Below are 17467 nucleotides of genomic sequence, written 5' to 3' on the forward strand. Positions count from 1 at the left end.
TTATTTGATTAAAAAAAACCTGTAAAAAAACGTAATATTGTGAAATATAATTACAATTTACAACAATAATTTTGTATTTTAGTATATTTTAAAATGTAATTTATTATTGAAATGGTAAAGATGGTAATGAATTTTCAGAAAGAAACATTTCTGATTATTATTATTAATGTTTAAAAACAATTGTGCTACTTATTATTTTACTGGAAACTGCTGCATTTTTTTCCAAGATTTTTTGATGAATGGAAAGTTCAAAAGAACAGCATTAATTTTAAATAGAATCTTTTTTAACATTATAAATGTCTTAACTTGAACTATGCATTGCATCCTTGCTGAATAAAAGTATTCATTTGTAAAAAAATATATATAAATATACACATACACACACATGCATACATGCAACAGAAACACTGTTTACATTTCTTTTTAATTAATGGATACTGGTATTACAAATCATAAGTACTTCAACCAGCAACAACATGATCACTTCTGTTGTTGCGTGGTCACTTGCTAAGTTGCTATTTTTATTTATTTAGTCAATTCAAGAACATATTGCAACAAATAGACTCAGTTACTAAGACAACATTACACCACAATAGTCGACCACAAGCAGCAAGGCAGACATGGAAAAGTAAGCGGTTTGTATGAAGCTGAAGGTACAAAAATGGCTAAACACTAAGCTTTTAATTGTTTTAACCACAAATCATTGGTCGGGAAATTAGCTAAATTTAAGCAAATGCACTACTTAAAAAGCCATTGCGGTCTCAGAAAAACATCAAAAACAGAAAGAAGTTTTTGGCAGATTATGGGAAGTTTGATTCAGAGTGGTTTAGCAGAGTTGTGTGTGGACTGTGGAGTGATGAATCAAAGAAACACGAGTTTCATGGTGATGCTCCAGAGCAGTGTCTTTGAAAATCTGCTGAAAAATATAATAATAAATGCATCTCTACCACAATGAGGCCTGAAGGAAGAGACTGTGTCGTTGTGTGAGGAGCTGCTGGTATTACTGAGCTACCTCAGGCTTTGGAGTACAGGAGAATATTGCAGAATGATTTGCTTCCCACAATTGAAAAGATATCTAAAGAGGAATGAATATCTAAAGAGGAATGAATATCTAAAGAGGAATGATCAGATGTGATTTTTCAGCAAGATAATGCTCCTGCCCAAATTGCAAAGACAACCCAGAAGCGTCTTGAGAACAAGTCCATCAGGCTCATGTTTTGGCCTGGTCAGAATCCAGATTTGAACCCAATAGTGAATATCTGATCTCACATTAAACTCAAACGAACTGGGACACATTTTCAACTACTCATGAACTGTTTGAAGCCATTAACATTAAGAGGAAGAACAGATTCTTCTTCCTGTAAAAAGCTGTCTGCAAGTTTACCTTCATGGCTTAAATATTTAAAGAAAGCAAAGAGGAAGGCTATTCCATGACAAATTACTTTATCTAAAGTATTTCTGAAATTCTTGCTAATTTCCAGACCAGTGATTTGTTAATAAAATGGTTAAGACCATTAAAAGACCACTAGGCCTAAATATTTTGCCACTTTTTGCTTGCCGCATTTTTTTTTTTTTTTTCACAGAAGTGTAGATGTGGTTGTGCCTGAGGGCAGCTCAGACATGTGTCAGGGATCTGTCAAAGACCAGCACTCTGATAAGATGCTAGAAAGAGAACTTGACAAAGAGATTGGGCAGCTGTCAGTGTCGTATCTGTTGCAGAGTTGTCCAAATCTCCTCCAATCACAAGGAGCTGTCTCTTGTTGGTCTGTAAACCACGAAGACACTTTAGATCATGACATACTCTTAGATCAACCACAAAACTACACTGGTATTCAGGGACAGGCATTAAGGTGGTTTAGATCATACCTATCAGATTGTATTAGACTGTATTTTGTTTATTTAAAGGTAGAGTAGGTAATTTGTTTTCATAAACACTTTTCGTTATTCTGGTTGAAATTCTATTTACATCCTGATAGCAATCAATAATAGAAGTGGTCTAAATATTTTTTTTTAAATTACATATCTCTTCTGGAAATCTCAGGACCAATAAATGTTCATCCAGTCATTGCATTCGGTCCAAATGTAATGATATTATGTGTCCTACTTGCCTGTCAACATATGCCTTTCCAGACATCGCACATCATCAGCGCATTTCATGAGGCTATGCAGAGCGAGGCCCCGTCCACACTACTGCGTTTTAATTTAGAAACGGAGAATTAAAACGAATACGATCTCCGTCCACACCAGCGTTTTAGCTGCGTATTAGAATTGATCTCCGTCCACATTAAAACGACTGAAAACGCGGATCACGTGACCATTCACCAACACTGGGCATGCGCTTGCCGGTGTAAACACAACTTCATTGATAAAATTATCCCACCATGCGCGGGTTCTTCCCGGGTTAACCCAAAACCGACGCTCCATGTACGGTTGATACCGCCGCTGCACACGGGAATTGTCACAGATCGCTCCAATAATAGCTTGCCTCCGGCGCATGTAGGCAGTTATAGCATTGTAAAATGCAGAATTTACTTGCACAACAGCTGCTAGCAAAGATATATGCCATGACTGATGACACCCCATCATAGAGCCGAGCGTGAGCCTCTACTACGTCATCGTTTCTAAAGTCCTCCGTTTTGACCCGTCCAGACTAAAACGCCCTCCGGAGATTCAAAACGAAAAACGGGTTGGCAGAGTTTCTAAACTTCTCCGTTTTGGGTCTCCGTTTTTGCCGTTTTAGTCTGGACGGGAGGTGCAAACTAGGGATGCACCGATTGGGAAATTCTGGGCCGATAACGATGTTTAACATAACAACTTGGCCGATGCCGATGTTTTTTCTTTTTGTTATTTATTCCTTCTTTTGTGCCACGGAAACATACAAGTCTTTCGGCTCTTGATCACACTATCCTAGAATGAGCACAAAATCAATCAGACCAATTTATGAAACAAAAAAACCTTTAATGTCACTTTCTGGTTGACATTAGTTATAACCTTATTTATGACAAGTTCTTTTTCAGTGGTTATGAGGAGCAATATGAGAGAGAAATTTGGTAATCATTGTCTGACCCAACAAAAAAAACATTATAATATTCATTTTATTTTTCGTGTTCGCATTTATGAGGGAAAAAACAACGTGTCAGTTCTCTGTTACGGACGTGAGCGCTCTGAAAGCGGCACTAAAAGACTGCTTTAAAACTTTCACAGAGACCTCAAACAAGTGAATTTCGTTTTGAATGAATTATATCTTAATTTTAATCAATGTTTCATGAACCAATTGTATAAAAAAAGAATTAAATATAGCAGAATCACAACATGGAGGCGCCGGCGAGTGAACTGGAGTTCGTCTCATAAATTAACCGAAACTCAGCGTATAATGCACTGATCGGAACAAACCCGAACCTCACTGTCTGCTGAACTTGCGCAGAAACATCAAAATATAACCCGTTTTTTAAAACTACACTATTTTAGCACAAATTATGAGCTTATTGGCGATTTTTTTTTATAATTATTGACAAAATTAGAATATAGTAAAAGTTTTTGTTTTTTTTGAAAGTTTTGGGTGGGCCTGTTGAAAAGTGGGGCCGTGCCTGAGCTACAGGACATCGTCTTTCAAAACATAACCTGCGCGAAAGAGAGAAAAAAAATGAATGCGTCATTGTACCCAGCACTTCTGAAAATGCACTTCCGAATGCGTCTCTGTCCCCAGCACATTTCAAACCAAACTGACGCCCATGTGACATTGGCGAATGTCATTTTTATTTCCCGATGGCCGATGGCAGTTAACGAGGCAAATATCGCCCGTTACCGATGTTCAGCCGATGCATCGGTGCATCCCTAGTGCAAACGTAGCAAAAGGTCTCCGTTTTTAAACGAAAACGCAGTAGTGTGGATGGGGCCTTAGACAGACAGTCACAGAGCGACACAAACAAACAGCAGCCACCTTTAACAGTTCCTCCCGAACCAAAACAATGAGCATGTGTTGCGTTCACACCATGTCGTATAGCACCATGTCATCATGGTTTAGCTTCTGTGTATTTAACCGATCTTCTATTGTGCTACAATCCATCACACTCTTTAAGGTTACACAACTCTGGACTTTTGGTAGTACCTAGAATATCTAAGAACACTAAAGGAGGCAAATCTCTGAATCAACTTGCACCACTGACAAATTTTCTATATTGTAATCATTATGATCATAACTTGTTATAACTACTTTAATGAGATCATTGTTTCTGCCTAAATGAATACATGATGTTAGCTAACTGCATGATTTGTATTACCTTAGAACTGTACATTTCTGGACATGTGGGCTTTACTTGGTCACAGTCCCCTCTGATAACAAACTACTCTAAATTGTAATGTAGAAACATGCATTTTCTGTAAAGCTGCTTTGAAATGATATGTATTGTGAAAAGTGCTATACAAATAAATGTGAATTTAAAAGCAGTTAAGTTAGGGAGGTTAGTAAACCTGTGCATAGCTTCTACAAGACACAGATTTTATTTGTGTCTGTTCAAACATAAAATAGTAAGAATGTGATCTAAATGGGCAAACTGACAATCCCCATGCAACTACTTATACTGATGGAAAATGCATTACATTGATACTGGAGAAGCATGCATAGTTCAATTTTATTCCTTTCAGCTTGCCAATAAAATGACCAAAATTTGATTTAAGTTGGTGTCATCATTTGATTATCCATGCTGCATCTCAAGTGGCAGTATGCAGTAATAAGCAGCACATAATTAAAATTTTGAAGGGAAGAAGAGGGATTGCAGACGGCAGCCAAAAAGTTGCTTTAAAAAGGTAGAACAAATTATTGCAGTTATTTTACAGAAAATTAATAATGAATATCATGTATACAGTACGTGCATAATAACACCTGGAATATGTGTTAAGTAAATCAATTAATTGTTATTAATTATATTATACTCTTCACATAGCATATACAATTTCTTTACATTTATGCATTTGGCAGATGCTTATCATCTACAGCGACTTGCGTTACATTCAATCAATACATTTCTATCAGTTGCATTCCCTGACAATTGAACCCATTGCTATCACCATGCTCCACTGTTTAAGTAACACTACAGCATCACACACACACACACTCACACTCAAAGGCCTCCCTTTGACACTACAGACACATGAAAGCACAAGATAAAGCACACACACCACACGTAAACAACCGTCAGACAAAAGGCAGATAACGCCCATCGTTCACCCACACTTCCTACGACAGACACGACTCAAACTCCAGCACTCATGCACAGGCGTGAGAGCTTGAACTGTTCTCATCTGCAAAGTTCCCGCTGGTGCTTCAGAGGGAGAGCAACAGGCTACTCCGAGACAAAACACACTCTTTCCGTTAACACTCACCACGGCAGTCACTGCACAGGAAACCTGGTCGATGTCCAGCTCTGCTGTCATGTTTCATCCAGCGATCACAGAACAGACGCTTTCTCCTGTTCCCTCTTCTCACTCTCCACAGAGAGAGGGGCGGTGGCAGGAGGTAAGGGAGGGGACAGTCGCGATTAAGAGAAACAAGAGAGATAGGAACAAGACAACAGGGCAGCCCGTTGCTTCGAACACCCACCGATAACAAATAAAAGGTCTTTTCCCCCTCAATTGCAGCCGACGTTGCAGGATAAGAGAGGATCCAAAGCAAAGCAGACCTATAAATGCCCGGAGAGTGCGTTTGAGAGCGATGAGTGTTAGATATGGAGGGCACTCAAGCGGCTCTAATTGGATTTACAGGGTCAGGTGGAGGGGGTGGGCTGTGTAAATCTCAGCTTCTGTTTCAGTGTGCGAGTGTGCAAGTTGATAAGGGTGATTATTAGGAAATGTAATTAATAGAGGAGGATAACTCCGTCCAAAAGTGAAAACGTCAAGTGAACAGAACACTTGGTAACATTCAAGCTGCTGTTGCCATAGTGACAGGAATGGACAACTCCATATGGCGACAATGCATGCACGAATATCTCCAAATGTCTACGCTATTGTGTTTCAAGACAGAAAATGTAAAAGGAGAATATATTAAAGGTACTGGTGTGGGAAATGTGTTTGTCTTCCACAGTGCAGGGTTGGTTAATCCTGAGCTTAACCTCCTCTGGTTTTCCCGTCCGGAGAGCGCAGCCTGGCTGCAGCGCTGGGGAACTGTGCTGAGCAATGAGGAGGCGGTGTTTCCAACTGCAATTTTCAAGTGGAAATAAGATGACACTTTCCTACAGGTATGAGGTTTTCAAACATATCAGTTCTGCTGTTTGATAAATGACAGAGGTTTAGCATTAGGATACAAAACCATTTCTGGCTTGCATCAAGAAGTTACAATGACATTTTTAGGCACTATTTCACTCCCTACAATGTCGAAGTTCCCAACACATTTAGGAAAGCAATAAGTTAAAGGTAGGGTAGGCAATTTCATAGAGCAATAGCAATAGCAAGCTATGAGATCCCACTCTCCCTTCAGAGTGTCTCCAAAGCCACGCCTGCTCCAAAACACAAACGCACACAGCAGAGTCTGCAAAGCGTCAAAAGTATATTTACAACAACAACAAAAAACTTCCCAAGTAATATAATATTTAGATTTAGAAACAATAGAAGCAATCAACTCCAGCAAGATAAAGTCCTTTTATGCAAAACCATAGACCTTTATCTACAGATCAAGAATAGGCCTAATAATAGAAACATTGAATAATCTTGGAGAGAGTTTCATCGAATGCTGAATGGAGAATGACAGACAGCCTCAGCGTGGAGAAGAGTTTATGTGAACTTGAATTTACCGACTTAAATATTCACCTGTACCTTAAACCATGGAATGGCTCTAGAACCCGTATAATATAGTGCAGTGTTTCAGGCAAAAGGTTGAGACACCCTGGTCTAAAACACAGTGCTCGTGGCTCCCATACTTCCACTTTTGCCTGGATCGGGTATCGGTCAGACAAGACCAATCCAAATCCAATATTGTGCGTATACTATTCTGTGTTATTGTCAAGCTGCAAAAAAGGCACAAAAACATTAATAAGCACCACAAAGTTTATGTGCACTAAATTTAGACCAAACAGAGGTTAAACTAAAAGAAACTGTTCTGCCAGTTATGTCCAACCTCCCGAAGCAAAACACAGTCACGTACAGGTAAGAATTAAAACTGTTGCCGTATTGTTCCATTTTTACCATAATGCTGTTTAAAGAGTAGATAAATGATGATTTTCATTGATACAATTACTGTTCTGTTAATAAGCCTCTGTTGATCCGACTTGTCTGTGGGCGGGATACAAAAATGAGGAATAATCTACAGTTTTCATGAAAGCCCTGGAGCTTTAAAAATACTTTTGGTGACAAATAAATATGAATTTCTTGGTCCAAGAAACACGGAAAATGAGTAAACATTGTTCATTTACGTGTACATTTACTGATACTGTAACAATACAAAGCAGGTTGAAAATCGGTGGTTAAACTTTAATATGCACATATATATTATTACATTGTACTTATATTTTAAAATACCTACATATATTACAGCTGTAATTAATTTCGGTAATTACATCTATAAATGAGCTGTTGACCTTTTCCTTATCCCTTAACCCACCCTTACACCTAACTAACCACAAAACCATGACCTCTGATGGAAACAGACCTTGAAGACAGTCAAACACAAACCACCATAAGTAAATATTATATCATCATTCCTTTTGTTCCTGTAATGAAATCACATCAACATTCTGTGATGCAAATTTCCAATCGCGCGTCTGAACAATAAAAACTCACAACAAAAAGCCTGTGAGCTGCAACAAAGGCCATGAGGATCACAAGCACATGAGGAATAAAACCTGCATAATGATCAAAACTGTAAATGATCCTGATCTTTGAACATATGAGCATAACCCAAAAAGATGATTTAACCCTTGACATTTCAGATGGTGTAACCTTGTCCCAGGATGCACCTGAGGCTCTGATGGATGAGTGAGTGGGGAGAACAAGGATTTCCCTCCAAAGTGCAAAGAAAGCCCCCCATGCAGCGGCCCACGCGTGCACACCCCAGCGCTGGAACACACCCCTGATCAGTGTAACTGTACGCAGGAGTGTGTGCTTGAGAGCGGCCACATCAAGCAGCAGGTGTATCCTGCACAGCAGCAGTTGAGCATGCTCCAAATCAGACACGCTGACAGACAGAGATGAGAGAGCCAGAGATGTTTGATCTCAGACATTAAAATGTCAGCTCTGTCTCTTCAGTGTCTGACAACTACAGTGTGATGTTAAAAGAGAACGCAATACTCTTGATGACCCACAGAGGGCAGCATGCATCACCACACTACTTGCCTTTATTTTCATCACAAAATGTCTATTGCGGAAAGCGTACTTGGCAACACAAAAAGGTTCGTTTTGTTAATATAAGTATCATGAACTAAGACTAAAATGCTTTTGCTATGCTCTGGCCAAAAGACTGCATAGGCCTAAACATAATTATAAAATAGATATTATAATACTCACTGGCCAAAATCAATGCCATGGAAATATCATGCTAAAATAAACAGTATTGAAATACCTTGTCACTTATTAACTGTAGTTTAATTACTCTTTCAGGGACTATATCTTCTGAAGGAAGCAGGGATGATCAATTATGGCAAAAATCTTAATTCACGTTCATTTTAGTCAATACTGAGTTCATAGTTATTTAAAAACAAATACTCATTAACTTAATGTATTTTTTAAACTTTATAAAAAAATGTTTTATGCAAGACGCTACAGGCAAAAACACTTTTTTCATGCATCTGTCAATTTTGAGATTTTGGGCTTTTTTGGCTTAACATTGATTGGTTTTTCCAGACTAGTGGAAGGAAAACATCCAAAATACACTTTTAAGTGTATCTTTTATAGCACTTTATCTATTTGCGTTTGTAGATTTCACTTACAGTACATACCAAGTACAGTACAAGGCCGTTTTCTCAAAATGAGTTTCAGTAACACGTACATACGCCAAACTTTACAGTTTTATTCCCATCTATATTCTGAAGGTTTTTACTGAGTGGTTTGTTTTATACAACATTTTATTCCTAAAAAAGAATAATGAAAAAGAATTTCAGGCTCTTTCAGACAGTATCTTCTGAGTTATGGAGGGATAAAAAGAGATATCCAATCTACCTTCTGCAAAAACCTGTGAATCCAATATGTCAACAACAAAAAATACAAGAATTTGAACCTGACTTCATCCAATGTTCAAAATTTTGTTCTAGAAAAGTATGCAAATTAATGCAGATTTAATTAGATAATGCCTCGTTTTGCCAAATGTTTGCAATTCTTAATGTGATCAAACAACTGGGAAGGACGTATGGTGATATAGTATTTACATTTTTTACCGTATTCACCTGGGGTGTTATGTATAGTTGTAACAGTCTTTCAAAAGGCACTCGAGATTGTTATTGTGGGGGGAAATGGCATAGCATGCAGTCTCTCATACCTTATATCACCAGCTTTGTGAATTACATAATTGCAGCTAGAGATTAAACTCATAACCCGTAAACATGTTTTTGTTTACGAGCAATAGAGAAAGAAAAAACCTGTAGCATACAGCAGATACGATGGTAATAATGAGAGTAAAGGGTCATCTCTTGTGCCTGGCCTTTTCCGGTAGAGTGAGCGTCACGCCTGACTAAACACATCCGCTGCCCCGTGTGCCATCTGACCCAATGCCACATCCCTTCACAACCAATGCTGTGTGATCAACTAGACACTGGGAGAGAAAAACAAGCTCACACAGCTAATGATGCTGTTTGCTATTTGTTTGGCTAGAAGACCAAACGGCATTAACAAAACAGATGTCATTTAGGCTCATTTAAGCATCTCATTAAAAAAAAAAAAAAATCTGAAACACACTGTACAAATCAAGCACAGAACCAAACATAATTCTCCACGTTGTGTGAGAACAGCTTGTCTGTTCCATGTATTTACACTGCCCTCTTCTGGAGAAGCCCAACAGGTGTCAGCTTACATCATCCACAGAGACCCATTCACATCTCACACTCCACAGCCACACCGTCACCATAGCAACTGCTCTTCATAACGCTGGCAACTATAAAAGCTAAGAAAAAGATCAGGCATTATGGGGCTTCAGGGAACCGTTCAGCCTAGACTCTTCAGGCAGAGTTTAGATGCTAAAGATTTACTTTGGTCCATTTTTATAGTAGTTTCCTCTTTCTCTCTTCGGAGGAGTTCAGAGACGTTTTGTTATGTAATAGTTCAAGTCCTCCAGTTGCATAGTTACCAGCTCTAGTAGAAACCTGATAGAAAACAAGATCAACTTTTCCATGTACAAACACTATGGTTTACGACTCTATTTACCCATCTCTCCTCATCATCCTTGTCTATATTCCATTCGTACGTCTAGTAACACACTCAAGCATCCTCTAAGGTGTGTGAATGTGTGATGATGATGTAATTCTCGCCTGAGATGCCGATCTAATGTACCTGGCGAGGTTAAATTTAAACCTGTGAACGCTGGCATGATCCTCGCTGGTGCACATTATGACAAATTACGGTGTAATTCACCGCACTCTAAAAATACTCCAAATGAGACTCACTACGAGTGCTGAACCTCAGATAAATGAGTCTCTTTTCAGGGAGCTGAAAGACCTGAAATTCTGATAGTCAACGGATAAGGGCACGTTCTACAATAGTAGGTGTTTAGGCTAAAAATAAAAATCGATTTCCTTTTATTGAAAAAAGAAAATCCATTTAAAAATTCATAAAATGATTTTTTATATCTGAAAATATTTTTTAATATTGGTGGCATCAGCCATTTCAGTTAATAAAATATGCAAATCATGCATTATATAACCAAGAAATTATACAAAGAAATTCCTGTGAAATGGTAATAACATTTTTTTTTAAAACACAACAACCAGCAAAATATGTTGTATTCAATGAAGAAGAAAAAAAAAAATCAAATAAATCAGTCAATCAATAATCATTGTTTTATGAGCAAAACATCACTAATTTACTATGTAAAAACCATAAAAATTAAACAAACAAAAATACATTGGTGGCTTGTTTGGTCATTTTCTGGAATTTGCAAAATGCTGTGGAAAGTCAAAAATGGTTAAATCTAGCTAAAATCACTTGGTCTGACATCTCCTCTAAAAGGGGGACGGAGAACACTTTTACTTGTCTTGAGAAAACCCATGTCACTTAGAGCCGTGACACACCAAGCATCTGTCGGGCTGGTTTTGCAGTGTGTTCCACACGTCGACTCGCGTCAGGGGTAGTTCGCCCGATTCAGCAAACACGTAAGAGAGATCACTCTGATTGGCTGTTCAGTTTAGCGAACAAGTCAGTACACGAGAATAAAAGCAAAAGTGATGAAAGCGAGCAAAGTCCAGATGGCCTTTTATGTCATCTGACCTGACCATTCAAATATTTCATAACAACATGAGCCGCCTGCTATGAAGAAAGTGATCAGTATGATTGATATTCAAAATGGTAAGCAAGCGCCGGTTTGTTTACGGTTTGTATATCTTTGAATGGTGATGATAGACTACTGATACCTGCTGCTATAGACAGTTATTTCCTTACACGCAGACGCAGAACTAGTTGACAGTCAGCCCTAGTCCTTTTGGTTTGTTCAAGAGCAGATTTTTGCCAGATGCAGCTGACGCGAGGCGACAACAAAGTCGGCTTTCGTAGCCAGTGCTTATTTGTCGTTGGCTTGGTGTATCATGGCCTTTAGGACTTGCTTTTTCCTGGGTGAAATTGGACTACAACTGCCCTACACCTGCTAGGGCTCAAATGCCAATCTGATCAGGTTTAAGACAATGGAGAATGCAGAGGACAATGAATAATGAAGAGCTGGTGAGCAGCACTGACAGCAATGTGCTGCTATCTGGAAAAGATAGAGCCTAGGGTAGAAGAATAAACACAACCGAAATGAGCAGTCAATTGTGAAAAAATAAAAAAATAAAATTGTAAATATCAGGACAAGGGAAGGCCGGAGTCTTGAAGGAGAGCGATTCTGAGTAAATGGTGTTCTGCACCGCCGGGCTTCAACACCATTGGCCAATTATAGGCTAAATGTTGTGACTCTATAAGGGCTTCAGGATTGGTTGGAGAGAGGGGTTTCCCTTAAAGGGGAACTTGGCAACTCCAGCCATTTCTTCTGTGGGGCGAATATTTCACAACACTGTCGTAAAAAAAAATCACTTGCGCCACCCTCCTCCCCCTTTCTACCGCTGCTCATGTGCATTTGTTATTATGGGAGCCGGCCAACTTTATCAAGCTATGTCTACCGAGGTGGGTAATACATCATACACAGGATCATATGGCGTGTGTGTTTATGTCGAATTGTCGTAAAGCAGTTTGTGTTTCTCTCTCGTTCTCGCTTCTCACGAGACTTCCTATTTCCAACTTACCGGGACGTTAGTCCCCATGTTGCAAGGCTGGTTTTCCACCTGGGGACACTAGGGGGAGCGGGGAAAGTCACCATTCTCATCAGAACAGGTTATTTAACCATCCAAATGATTTCTAAACGGTTTTATTAAGTTGAAATAGTTGCCAAGTTCCCCTTTAAAGACTCAACTTCAGATGTAATAGTAAGTGAACTGGTAACAAAAACAAAACAAAACAAGCTATTCACAAACCATACACAAAATATATTTGCTTAATCCTCATGAAATTATATAATAATAAAAAAATATGGTATAACTGATTGTAATTTAACTACTTAACTAACTACTGATTTGTTTTAACTAATTTGCAAACAGTTAAAGAAACAAAGTCGGCCCAGTTTAAAATCTGTTTTCATTTTTTTAATGGTTTTATAACAGTTTTTTAGTAATTACAAATTTTAAATTATGTAGGTAACATGGAAATTTCCACCGCTTTCGTGCATTGCGTTAAAATCTGAAAATTGTTACTGCATTCTTATTGGTACTATTTTGTGTATACTGAATGACTGAATGATTGCCACTGGAGAAATTAATAATTAAAAAAAAAATTAAGCGAGAAATTATAATGGAATAAGCATGATGATGAAGCGTGCTAAGATCCTGAGTCAAATCCTGCTCTTCAGCTGATAACACACAGCAGCTCAACTCACCACCCACAAACCCTCCCACACACCCACAGAAAAACAAAGAGACACAAGAGTGAATTTCACTGCTCTACAGTGAAGTACAGGTCAAGAATCTTTCACCATCACACAGTGCTGGGAATTAAAGCAATAGTGCTGGAGGAGTAGATTAATGACTGTGGGTGAATGCTTCAGGAGGTTATATGGAGTACATGAAGGCCTAATGATCACAAGAGACTCTTACCTGACAATCAAAGTCCTGGAAGTTCTGTCCATTCTGTGTGGAAAGAGCGACAGAGAAGAGAAGAGAGAGAAAGAGATCAGCTGTGCTGGTCTGAAGGGTTAAGCATGTGACGTTAAAATGTCAGATCATGTAAGACACAATGTCCCATGTTACACCTGGCATTAACATCAGTCACAGATGAGCTAATCACAAGCAGACCACAGACAAAGTTTTCCACTTCCACGTGCCATTAATATACAGAAAATTAACATTAAAGGGGTCCTATTATGGCCTTTTACGAAGTCTTGATTTTGTTTTTGGGGTGTACTAGAATGCTTGGGCTGTTTTCATGCTTGATTGTTCAAAAAACTATTTTTTTTCACATATTTTACATTACAGCAACTCTTTTCCCGGTTTGTCTTGAACGTGTCATTAGTTCCTGTTTCGATGAAGCCATTCCTTCCGAAATACGAAATGTGCTGTGATTGGTTAGCTGGCTCAGTGTGTTGTGATTGGCAGCGCTTAGTGAGTGTTTGGGAAATGTCCCGCCCCTCCATAACTAAGTTCTGCTCTAGTGTAAATATTAAGGATGGCGTCAATTTCAAACCAATTCGAGCCTGATTCAGACCCTGACAATGTTAAACGAAAAAGAGGATCATGCAGAATGGATTTCACAGGACGTTTCAGAGCGGTGTGTTTTTTGTAATTTTCTTATACACTATAGATAATGTTATCCACCAAAAAAAAAGGGTTTTGGAACTGGGGTGTGGGAAAAAAAATAGCGACACCACAGTCTTCTCTAATGCAGCTCAACCAAGCCTCATCCCCTTTTTTGTGTTTTCTGTGGGCAGGGATTATTTAAATGAGTAACATTGTGACTTCATAAGATTCGGAAAAATCACGTTCGTTTTAGCCGTTTGCAATGAGCCGTTTGTTGTAGTTCTTGGAAATTGGATTCTGTTAAATAAAGATTTTTTTTTTTCGGACTATTACTTCATATGTCAGGCTTTACAGGGTTAATCCGAGACAGTTCAGAGAGCCATACGGAACAAACAAAAGGAAGTACCGGTATGCATCCTTTAGATAGTACACACACATACAACACCAGCTCATTTTTGGCTCTATTTGAAGCTGGTGATTTCAGAGGCTTTGAGATCAGGATCCGATGAGATTCATACATCATCTCTCTGATCTCATTGCTCCGGTAAAGCTCGGTATCCAAGGGAAACAGGCCCTTAGACGAGCGCCTTGAGGAGCCTGGGATCGAGTCATGCTATTTAGAGTGAGAGAACTGGAGTTGTGGGGTGAGATTTAGTTAAAGATAGAGAGGGGATGCGCTGACATTCACAATCAGACATTTGTATCAATAACATTTGTAACAATGTGTGTGTGTGAGTGAACTTACCTTGTCTGTCAGGAGGGGTTTGATCTCAGTCAACTGCACATCCTGTAACTCATCCATCCTCAATCCTGACAGCTGCCCGTCACTACAGAGAGAGAGACAGGATAGAAATGGATTAGTACATCATTACAGCCAGCAATGACTTATTGACCAACAGGGAACAGGGCTCAGCATGCCAAATGCTCATGAATACAGAATTACAGTAAAGAGGGCACAGAGAGAGAGAGAGAGAGAGAGAGAGAGAGAGAGAGAGAGAGAGAGAGAGAGAGAGAGAGAGAGAGCGCTGATGTTTAACATCCCGCCTAATAACCACCACAAAACCCCCATTGTCCTTGCTAGCAGAATTCAGATGAGCTCATGTTGAATTCATGGTTTAACTCCCTGTGTCAGTCCTGAAGGTCAATGCATGCTACTGTCTCAGTATGGCCATTATGTAGGCTTATGTCAACCTTACAATGGCGCTGGGGTGAAATAAAGGTTTTATGTTCCTCTCCATCAGGGATGAAATGTGCTGCTGCAGAATGCAAGCACGCAAATGTGAATTCTTGGCCAATACACTAAAAGCACATGGACCATTTGGGCAAACTGGAAGAGATGAAACGGCATTGGCAACTGATTTTACTACTGTAACGTGACTCATTTCTTAGTCACTCATATATTCAATGAGAAAAAGAAAAAAAACATGTTGGGTGACTATATTATCCATCAGGAATTAACTGGATCATGAGAAGTGGACAAACTCTTCTAGTACAGGCCAGCACAGTACCATTCAAAAATTTGAGAAAGAAGAAATTATGAGAAATTATGTTCACCAAGGCATTTATTTGATAAAAAATTCAGCATATTGTGAAATATTATTACAATTTAAAATAACAGTTTTCTGTTTGAACATATTTTAAAATGTAATTCCTTCCTGTGATGGCAAAGCTGAATGTTCAGCATCATTACTAGGGGTGTGCAGCAGAGCCAATATTTGAATCTGTATTTGAAACAATCTCAAAATTGATCGTATCTGTATTTGGATGAAACCGGAAGTGGGCGGGGCTTTAACCAGAAGCTAGTAAACTTAATAGAGAAGGCAGTTTTAAATGAAATTCCGTTCCCTTTATAGCTATCATTTAAGAACTATAACTTCATAAAAAATACTTCTAATTGTCGGAGCCGATAGCCTTGAAGACAGTGCTTCGATGTAGTGCAGTTGTGCTTCAGGCGACCCGAGTTTGAGACTCGAGGACCATTCCAGATTTCGATAAATAAATAGCTTCTAATTAAAACAATAACACTACAATAATACATCTATTATTATCAATGTTGAAAATGGTTATGGCTTATGCTGCTTAATATTTTTGTGGAAACTGAGTCACTTTATTAAGCGTTCTTTGATGAATAGAAAGTACAGCATTTATTTGAAATAGAAATATTTTATGATAAATGTCTTTGACACTTTTAATCAATTGAATGTGTCCTTGCTGAATATAAATAATTAATTAATTAATTAAATAAATTAATATTGCACTGACCCCAAACATTCGAACGATAGTGTATTGCATATTAAGCCTGAAAAACTCAAAGCACATATTCTGGAAGACAATGAAACATTAAAGGGGTCATGAACTGGCTTTTTAAATTTTTTTATATTGTTGTCTGAGGTCAACTTATGACGTTTGCTTGGTTTTTACATTCAAAAACATCAAAATGAATAAGTAATAGGCTATTTTCTACCCTAGTTTTGAGCCTAGCTCAAAAACGCTCGTTTTTTATGGGTGTGTCGCATTGAAGACTTGGAAGTAAACGCCCACTGCTGTGAGTGGATAACAGTTTGTGACTGATTAGACACATACACATAATTATTAGATATCAAACGATCTTTATCAATGCAATACTAGCCTATCAGATTATTATTATTTTTTAAATAAAAATTGTACTCATAAGTGTGTTGCACCATTCCTGTCGGATCCAATATAGAAGGCACAGCACCGTTTTTTAATCTTAATCGGTCTGCAAATCCAGTCTCGGCCTGTGTCTTGTTTACAAAACAATCCTCAGTGAAATGAAGCGAACAAACGGACAATGTTTTACCCACATCAGCTGGAACGTCATTAAAAATAAAGTTTAACCATGCATTCCTATTGGAATCCAGAGGAAGCTTATGCAGCGACTGTCTTCTTCCACAACCAGGCACTGCACAATATTTTGTAAACGGCATGTTTATTGCTCGGTAGCTCGATCCGGTTTGTCATCACGAGGTAGGCCTATGTTATTTAGCTATGCGTGTAATGCGCGAATCGTTGGGCGGGGCTAAACCGGCCGTGTTGAAGTAGGCGTTGATCTTCTTCTGCGGGGGTGGTGTTTTATCCTCTTTGTCGTCATAGTTCCCCACTTTGAAAAACGAGTCGTTTGCTGAGCCTGGTGTCAATAAAAGCTTTTATTGGACTAACAAGGACGTTTTCAGTTCTGAAACTTACAGGATATTCTTATAATATGATGACCTCTTATATGTCAAAAGCTCAAGGAAAATTTGATTTCTCAGTTCATCACCCCTTTAAATCATGTTTGCACTCATATGTTTGCTGTATGCTTTAGTTTCTGATCTGAAACCACTTAAACTGTTTGATACAAAAGGATGGACTTGCTGTCCCAACATGATTGTATAACTGTTCTGTACACCTTGAGCTACTATGCCCAGGTCTCTGTTTCCCTGTTTAAAGGCTTTATCCACATACGTAATGACTTGGCATTTAGTAAAATCTCTCGGTTGTCTTAAATCACACACATGCCA

General features: G+C 38.6%; 1 protein-coding gene across 6 annotated transcripts in view; it reads right to left on the reverse strand.

The window, feature by feature from the left end:
* ndrg3b (ndrg family member 3b) overlaps positions 1-17467 on the reverse strand; it is a 58901-nt gene that overhangs the window by 21000 nt on the left and 20434 nt on the right. For 2 of the 6 annotated variants that reach the window (XM_079849828.1, XM_079849826.1), the window contains exons 2-3: positions 14692-14773; positions 13308-13340 (exon numbers count right to left, since the gene is read on the reverse strand). In XM_079849828.1, coding sequence (XP_079705954.1) covers positions 13308-13340; positions 14692-14748 — 90 coding nt within the window. In that variant the 5' untranslated portion in view covers positions 14749-14773. Of the gene's footprint in view, positions 1-5382; positions 5729-13307; positions 13341-14691; positions 14774-17467 lie in introns of those variants that run through there. The other 4 variants (XM_079849827.1, XM_079849830.1, XM_079849829.1 and 1 more) reach the window with 3 other exon arrangements.

Source organism: Squalius cephalus (genome assembly GCF_949319135.1).
Source record: "Squalius cephalus genome assembly, chromosome: 18".
Taxonomy (NCBI): domain Eukaryota; kingdom Metazoa; phylum Chordata; class Actinopteri; order Cypriniformes; family Leuciscidae; genus Squalius; species Squalius cephalus.